At 40.4% G+C, this 9,313-nt stretch overlaps 1 protein-coding gene across 1 annotated transcript in view; it reads left to right on the plus strand.

Moving 5' to 3' along the window:
• Nucleotides 1-216: 216 nt before the first annotated feature.
• Nucleotides 217-9,313, plus strand: part of ADCYAP1R1 (adenylate cyclase activating polypeptide 1 (pituitary) receptor type I) — a gene marked incomplete at its 5' end in the record, with an annotated part of 85,840 nt that continues 76,743 nt past the window's right edge. Inside the window, one exon of the mRNA XM_010150472.1 lies at nt 217-419. Within this exon, the coding sequence (XP_010148774.1) occupies nt 217-419 (203 nt within the window). The remainder of the gene's footprint in view (nt 420-9,313) is intronic.

A 9,313-nucleotide genomic window follows, 5' to 3' on the forward strand; every position in this document is an offset into this window, starting at 1 on the left:
TAAAGCAAACACATTAGAAATTACACCTTGACAGGGAGAACAACATAAATGCCTAAGCAATTTATGGAATCATAATTCTGTAGTTTGGCCTTAAGCCTGCTGGAAGAAAAAAAAAAGAAAACTAAAATAAAACAAAAATTTAAAAAAAGGAAAAAATAAGTTTGTTGCCATTTTCTCTCATCCTCTAAGGATGTTTTTATTTCTTTTTCTTTTTAGAATGGGACCTCAAAACTTACTGATATTTCCTGATAAACTCACTCACTATTTTAAGTTTGTAATTGTTAATTTTCCACTTTTTTTCCCCACATTTCAGGTTACAGCAACCCATTCCAACTGCATCATCAAAAAGGAGCAAGAGACTTGTCTGGAGAAGATACGGAGGGCAGCTGCCCTTAACCCTCTCAATGACTCTTCTCCAGGTGAGTTTTAAATTGGATAGATCATGTACATTGCACTGATGGTTTCTAAACCTTTCCTAGCACGTCTGCAGGGGTTTTCAACAATGTCAATGCAAACAACTTACGGTAAGAGATGCAGTCACTGCAGCTGAGTGAGCTTAGAGAAACATTATAATGACAAGAAAATCAATCAATATGGATGTACCAGAAAAATTGCTAGTTAATATGAGAATTTGCTTCTGTAGGTGATAGTGACATATATCTACAAAATTAATAAAAAAACAAATAAACAAACAAACAAAAAACCCAAACAACCCAGTGTGTCTGGAAAGGCCTTGATAGTGTTTATTTCTTCTGCTGGTGCAGGTGGCAAGAGCTATTGGAAACGGGACTTAAGACTAAGTGCATCACTGGTCTGTTCTGTAACAGCTCATTCACCCTCATCAGCTCTGTGCCTCTCTCACATGAACTGAAAACCTTTACAGGGGTTAACATTGTGCTGACCGTAATCTTGATAAAGAATACTTGTGCTATTGCTGAGATAACAAACTGAGGCAGCAAGGGAAGAAGAAATTAATAGTTTAATATCCTGTCTCATTTCCCTTTGACTGCAGCAGGAGCTGCCTATGACCAGCATCAATGAGAAAAGGGCAATGAAAGACAAAGAAACTATTTGGAAATCATGGTCTGTTCTCTGAGTCTTGTCCAAACTGCTTCTACTGTGACTAGAATTGGTAAAACTGCAGAGAAAAACAGATAAAACACATGGTGTGTGTGATAAAAGAAGGAGATTTCTCTCCCCTTTTCTTTCTTACATTTTTTTAGCCCAGAAGCAGGGGGGGGTGGGGCGGGGGTGCGGATTGAGGAAGGATGCAGATCTCTGTGTTACCAGAGCATCCTCTGAGGCAAGTCATTCCTGCATTTTAGCCTCTGAGGGTATTTACATCAGAGACCTGCTATTAATTTCATACATAAAGCACATTTTCATTCTGTTTCCCAGCTTTGATCAAATGAACTGTGTGGTTTGGTGAAACGAAGGAAAGCGTATATTTCAGGCAGTTTATTTCAGCCCCAAGGATGTATTTTTGAGAACCTTTTTGTGCATTAAAGAGCTTCCCAATTCTTCCCTGGTCCAGAAGTAGCATATAGAAGTACAAAAGGGAACAAAATGTTTCTCTCCCCCTGCCCCAGAATGATGCCAGAAGCTGAGCCCTTTTGATCCCAATTTCTTATGATTATGCAATTTCTATTATTTGTATTCAAGAATTCATAAATTTTCCCAGGTCAAAAGAGACCATTTCACCAGGTAGTTTATTCTTTATCACTCAAATCCAGAATAACCCTGGTAGCTGGGGCACTATTCAGACCGAATTCCTCACAGCTGCCGGTTCCAAATTCAATGAGCACAGCTCAGAGACAGAGGAGTTCCAGAGCCATTGGAAACGTTTTTGCGTCTGAATGTGATTAAAATCTATCACCCACTGAGGCAGAAAGGGACTGAATCCTTTCGAGTACTAGTTCAGCAGCAGAACCTAACTGCTGTTTTTTTCTTTTACCCTAGTATTTTTGGATTAAATCACTGTAAAGAACATTTTCCCAGGCTCAGTGTGTATCCTTTAGTTGTTCACCACATCCTGTGCCAATGAGTTCCACAGTTTATGTGGCCTTGGGTAAAGAAGCCACATCCCCTCAAAGACATTTCTTTTCCAGTGAAGAATTCTGGCATATTTCTTGTTTAAAACTCACGTCATTCTGTGTGTCCTGTTTGTTGCCCTTTCTCTATAACATTTTTTAATTATTGTAGAAATGTTTGACATATATTTCACTTGCCCTCTGGGACTACAGCGTTCTGCTCTATCCCCTTTAAGTCCTGACCTTCCAGAGTGACCTTTAATTACATGATACTTATTTCAAGGCAGATCTTGCCAATCTTATTCCCAACAAGGCCATATCTCCATTGTTAAAGGATCAATAGAGGTCTACCACCTTCCTACTGTTTGTTCAACGTCATTGAGATACTGCTTACTCTGTTTGGAATGACACCTTGTTTCTGCCTGCTAACAAGAGATATATCAACATGGGATGCTCCACACCTGATGGATTCACACTCTACAGTATTTGGGAAAATAGCACAGGTATCTCTTTACTCCAAAAGCACTTTTGCTCCCAGTCTATCAATGGAAGGGACCGTTATTTACCACAGCTGAACCTGTCTTTGAGGTTAAATTATCAAGCATTGTTCGGAGAAGCTACATTATGAAACTCCATGAACAGGTAGTAACTGCCCATAAATTAAGCAGTCGTATGTGAAGTTTGTTGATTCCTCTCAATTTTCACCTCCTGCAGACAACCTGTTTTTCACTTGGGAGAAGTGAAAATTGCTCAACATTTGTTTTTTGTTATTTTTCTGTAGCAGTAAGACTCACTAATCATGGCAGGTAGTGGAGAAATATGTTATTATCTTGTTTCCGTCAAAGAAAGAGGAATGTAGGAAATAACTCACTTGCTTGTCAGAAACAGCTAAAAGAAGAAAGAAATCCCTCCTGGCTGGTAAGTAAACTTCTGTTATTGAACAGTAAGGAGAAGCACAAAACAGTCTCTTCCTTCCTTTAACTACTTCTGCATGCAAATTTCCATAGAACAATTCAGTATATAAACTTTTTGAGGATTTATTTCTCCTCAGAGAGACTGAAAGATAGAAGATGGGACTGTGAGTTTTAGGGAGTGTTTAGAGACTCAGGCACATGTTCAAGTTACTGTGGCTTAAAAAAAACCTCCAGTAAATCAGCTGAACTACAGTAACTTCTGTAAGACAGGTAGCTCCACATTCTCCTGTTGCAGGTGGCACAAAGTCAAATGATCACGTATAAAACGAATCTGGGACATGAACAGTCTTTGTGATCTGTATTTCTACAGTATCTAGAACAATAACATTGGAGATCATGAATGTTCCTCCATGGTGCAAAAAATAATAACTGTGATAGTAGGTTCTCTGCTCCTGCTTAGAGACCTTGTCTTATGCACTGGTATTTCTCCTGTCTAAAAATACTGCATGGAAAACAATGCACTTGGAAGTGAAAAGAGGAAAAACATCTTACGCGTTCCTATATTTTGCGATAATTCAGCTCTCCTACCTTCGCTTTGCCCCTTGCTGTGTTCAGCGTCTGTGAACACAGACATAAACTAAATGCTTCCCCCGAGCTCCTCTGAGTGAGGGCCAACACAAGAACAATGTTGATGCTGTAACTGCAACCACAGGTCTTGAAGAGCAAGGCTGGCACTACAGTATGGAAAGTATCCAGCCCTAACTTGTCAGGTCTCTGATGTTTTCCCTTTTCCCTCCCTCTCTACCGCTCATGACCAGATGTTATGCTTATTACTGTTTTACTCTTCACAGCACTGTTTTCTTTCCTTCTGCTGCTGTGTAATGCGTATAATGCTTCAGAGACAATGATTGCCTTGAGATTTTCTGTTTGTTTTTTCCATGAGTTTTATGATGGCTTCTTCCTCTTAAATGCCTTAAATTCTTTAGGAGCCTTTATATGAAAAGAAATAAGGGGCATGTGCTGACCTTCTGTGTCCATCCCCGTTCAGCCACCTCTTACAGCCTGAATCAAAAAAGAGAATCTGAAGAAAATGAAATCTCAGCAGGACCCAGATTCTGACTCCTTTGCTCTGGAGAGGGAATTAAAGTGATAAAGGGAAATAATGAAAGCCAAAGGCAGAAAAGAAAGAAGGAAGGGAATGATTATTTCATAGTCAACTTCTCCAGGCACTGGAGCCAGGCTATTTCTTACATCAGTGTTTCCAACCTCAGTTGTTTGAGTTTTTGCCTCTGTGTTATTGTAGAGCTGCCCCAGTTCCTGTTGCACCATCTTCTAGCCATCATCAGTCCTCAAGGGACTTTCTGCCAGATAAGAATTGATAAAGCTCGCTGCTGATCAATATACACACTTTTTTTCATGTTTATTTTTATCCCATACATGCTCTGCTGACCTGTTCCCAACCCTGAGGCTAGGAAAGGGTGGCACAGGAGTTACTCAGATACATAATGACAGTTTCTTGGGTCATGTACACTTAGCATGGGATTCATCTAATTAAGTGCTGATGCCTGCAAATGCATCTACACTATGAATGAGCAAGTCACCTCGCTCAATTTTGTAGCTCTGGATGTCTAATAAGTAGAGCCCGAGATGTAATTCATGGCATCCTCTAAGTAGATTAGATGAAATATATGGACATATATGGAAGTAAGGGTGACCATCTCAGCTATAAATATTTATACTGTAAATGTCTACATTTTATCAGACAAATCCTACCTTTAGGCTCTGTGATGCTGACTAGGTCATGCTAGATGTCTGGACTACCCAAAAAATTATAGATGGGAGATGTTTTGATATGTAGGTATCTTCTTTATGCCATCCATGTACTTATCTGTAGTGGATCTACTTAGACTTGTGTGGGTTTTTGCACTCAATGCTTCCTTGAGCAGTGACCTCAAAAGCCAGACATGTGTTCAACAGCCTGCACATTCACACTTGTCACTCACATACACTGACAGAGAGAATCTCTCTGCTGTTTTCTGCTTCCTGGTGGGCTTGTGTCTCACCTAGTTCTAACTCCAAGGGTCTTACATATTTTTCTGACTTGGGATCTGATCTTCTGATCTGGCATCTACCTACCAGTTGTACCTGATACTGTCCCTGGGTGTCACAGCCAGGAAATATGCCACTCAGAGAAATCCCATGATGGAAAGACCCCTGCTGATGAAGTGTAGAACATTTATCCAGCTGTAGATAGACTGCATCATAGACTTTTCGCAGCTTGTTACATGTGTTGCTTTCCATTGTTGGAACTTGATATTCCAGATTTGTCCCCTGAATGTGGATTTCTCTCAAATGTGAGGGAGTTCCTTGAATGATCTGCAGGTTTTTTTGCCTCTGATTTAATGTTTATAGTGCCTAAAATGCACTAATATGGAATGATCCAAGGTGTAATAATAGTGAACATAACACAAGAATTCGAATAGAAATAGAAGTCATGAGGACTCATTGGTGATTATGTGGCTTATGACTCACTGTCAAATTAATCTTTAACTTGTAGTCCTGCTTTGAGAGTCCCACTCTTCCCGTCCTTCCTCTGAAAAATGTTGAAGGGCAATAACATTGCCAGGCAAGTCAAGAAGTTTAAATGAAAGAAGTATTGCAGCAATGCGATGCTTACAGTGATCTTTGTTAAGACAAATTCTATCAGCAAGTTGCCCTGTAAATCAACAGGAAAAAAACTGATAAGTGTGCCCAGGAGGTAAAAGGGTGTAAATAGGTAATGCTAGTAATCCTTGAGAGAGTAGATTCTGGAAATGTTTCCATCTTCATATAATGATGGAGCAGGGTTTTTTTACTTTTAGATTTTTATTGGGTGTCTCATCAGCGTCCTGTTCTTTCAGAGCCCTTTAATTATCTGCTTTTATTTCCCTCGGCACCACTGGGAAGGCATTACTTCATTGTGTACTTGTGTATGTGTGCAAGTGTCTCCTTTATTGATGCAGCTGTGCACAAGAACAATAGGAGTAGGATTGTTCTGCTCACATTCAGCTTTTAAAAGCTATTGAATTCCTGGAGTTGGGAGGGTATGGTTAAGAATATGTCTCTACACCTAAATGTTTTCTATCTGGCTCCTATTTTAGCCAGGATACTGACCTAGATAGCTTTGATCTGCCTGAACATCTCTGTCTTTTGTCAATAATGCTTTTCTGTGCTGATGATTTACCAAGTGACACTGCATAAAATGTCTTCTACTAAACTCATGTTAGAGATGGTAGGAACAAGCAACATTTTCAAGGTAGAAGGTAGTGACCATGTGATACCAGGGTTAAGATCTGTGCTCATTTCAGACATCTATAACTCAGAGTTCCCCATTGGAACAAGACACCTAAGCAACCTTCGGTACCAGAGCGGTAATCAAGCTATACTCTTTCTCAGGCAAATGCAAGAAAAAGATCTTCAATGATCTCTGGTTTCCAAGCATTGACTCTTTATCTCTTTTCTGAATGTCTCTCAATTTATCAACATGCTTTTGAGAAGCCAGTTCTTCAGATACAATGGATGGATTCATGTCACCTAATTGTGGTTGTATAAAGTAGAGGGGCCTTTGTTATATTAATGCTAGTTATTTAAACAGATTTTATAGTCAATAGATCAAAATAAGTATTTAGAAGTCACATTTCAAAGTACTTATAGGACTTAACCTTGCCCTCTTTTAGACTTCTGTCTTACATTGAGAAGACTCTATGACAAATGTCCATTTCCATTGCCTATTAAAACAATCATAGAATCACAGAATCACAGAATGGTTTGGGCTGGAAGGGACCTTAAATATCATCTTGTTCCAACCCCCCTGCCACGGGCAGGGACACCTTCCACTAGACCTGGTTGCTCCAAGCCTCATCCAGCCTGGCCTTGAACACTTCCAAGGATGGGGCATCCACAACATCTCTGGGCAACCTGTTCCAGTGCCTCACCACCCAATCATTATAGAGGTCTGAAGTTAAGTGGTATGAATTCTGTTGCTAATAACGTAGTGGTACTGGAATGAACAAAACCTTCATAATCCAGGCACAAACCCAGCTGCAGGTTCTATAAGGAATTTTGTTCTCAAATGGAGCAGAAGCAGCTAAAAAGGATGTTGCAAACCTACTGTCAATTCAGTCACATTAGTGAATCTGAAAGCCTAGAAATACACTGTCATTTTATAAGCTCAGGATCAGCGATGACAGGGGAAATAAAGTGTGCTGTGTCACAGACAAACTACTTTGGAATGATCTACAGAAACGTTTCCTGCCAATCATGGCTGGAGATAGGAAAAACCAATGGTTGAATCACTGATATGTTCCTATTACTAGGAAAAGCCTCTAGAATATTTCTTTCTTATTCCTCTATAATATATAGCCAAGCTATACTTACATATAGAGTCTGCCTGGGAAGACAAATAGTATAATAACAATAATTATTCTGGTGAAGGATTCCTGGAAACAAGGATTAAAAAACCATCCACACTGTACCCTAGACTTAATATGAAGATGCACATATTAATGTCAGTTGAGCAGGGATATTCATTTGGCACAATAACTCTAAGCTGAGATCATGGTTCTGGGAGCAGAAACAGTTTGCTGCAGGGCAGTGCTGTGCTTGTGCAATCCTGAAGCTTTTGCTTTGTGATGTAGCTGGGGTGCCAGTAGACTGGGGATCTCTGTACCATCCTTCATTAGGGATCACAGTGTCTTTGGTAATCCCTGTGTGTTTCAGTGTCAAGAAAATCTTTCCTTAATATGCTATCCCTTTCTCTTCAGTGTCATGTGCCACCCGCAATACAGTCTGAAGCCATGGCAAATTGGTGGAGTGTGTAGGGTCATAGGTGCATCATACACTACCAGAACAATATTTTACTATGGATATTCTACAGCATGTATGATAGATATGGATACTTTAATTTCTGTCGTAAGAGTCAACTCCAAATCCTACTAGTTCTTATTCAGTGTTTAGTCTCCAAGTATTATATTTGCCTGTCTTGATTTTAGTAACTAACACCTCAATTGTCTAGTCTAAACTAAGTCTAAGTAGTCACTGAAGAGCTGTAGGTCCTTCCTTAGAGCTATTCCTTTCAAACTGCTATGGGTTCCTGACATTTGTGGGATACATTGTTCTCCAGAATACCCTTTTCCTCTCTGACCAAGACGGTAGCTGAAGAACAAGTTAAGCTATATGGACTCTCTAAGGTAGATAAAACTTAGGTGAGGTGATCATCAGCTTGAGAATGGTCAGTTAAGATGACTCAGAGAAAAGATGCAAAAATTGCTGAAATGGAGCAGAAATTTCTATTATCTCCTTGGGCAGCATGAACACATTCTGCCGACACATTCAGCAGCCTTTTGGTGATTTAAATGAGGAGTGCCTCCTTTGCAAGCCCTGCTAATAAATCTAGGTTTAGTCATCTTCTCAACATTTGCTGGACTTCCATTTAGATGGAAAATGAAGGGAAGGAAAAGTACTGGAATTTAACGCCTACAGCTCTGAAAACACCATTAAAACTCAAAACATATGTATGAGCTACTATTCCTATCCCATAATATATTCATTGTAATAATTCCTATCTGGTTCTTTCAAAGCTATAACTTTTGTAATCCCTAGAATTTCCAGGAAGTCCTTCTTATATGAGGAACATAAATTGAAAGAAAATAAAGGATGGAACGAATTTGTCCAGGCAACCAGGTAAGATCATAGATTCATAGAATCATGGAATCATAGAATGGTTTGGGTTGAAAGGGACCTTAAAGATCACCCAGTTCCAACACCCCTGCCATGGACAGGGACACCTTCCACTAGACCAGGTTGCTCCAAGCCTCATCCAGCCTGGCCTTGAACACTTCCAGGGATGGGGCATCCACAGCTTCTCTGGGCAACCTGTCCCAGTGCCTCCCCACCCTCTCTGGTAAGAACTCCTTCTTGATATCTAATCTAAATTTCATCACATTCAATATAACCCATTACCCCTTGTCCTGTCACTACAGACCCTTGTAAAAAGTCCCCCCAAAGCTTCCTTGTAGCCCCCTTCAGGTACTGGAAGGCTGCTATAAGGTCTCCCCGGAGCCTTCTCTTCTCCAGGCTGAACAAGCCCATTTCTCTCAGAATTCCATCATAGCAGAGGTGCTCCAGCCCTCTGATCATCTTCATGGCCTCCTCTGGACTCATTCCAACCGGTCTATATCCTTCTGATGTTGAGGGCTCCACAGCTGAACACAGTGCTCCAGGTGGGCTGTCACGGGAGCAAAGTAGAGGCAGACAATCCTCTCCTTTGACCTGCTGGCCATACTTCTCCTGATACAACCCACGATACGGTTGGCTTTCTGGGCTGCCAGC

Source organism: Eurypyga helias, unplaced genomic scaffold (genome assembly GCF_000690775.1).
Source record: "Eurypyga helias isolate BGI_N326 unplaced genomic scaffold, ASM69077v1 scaffold3084, whole genome shotgun sequence".
In the NCBI taxonomy this organism is placed as follows: Eukaryota; Metazoa; Chordata; class Aves; order Eurypygiformes; family Eurypygidae; genus Eurypyga; species Eurypyga helias.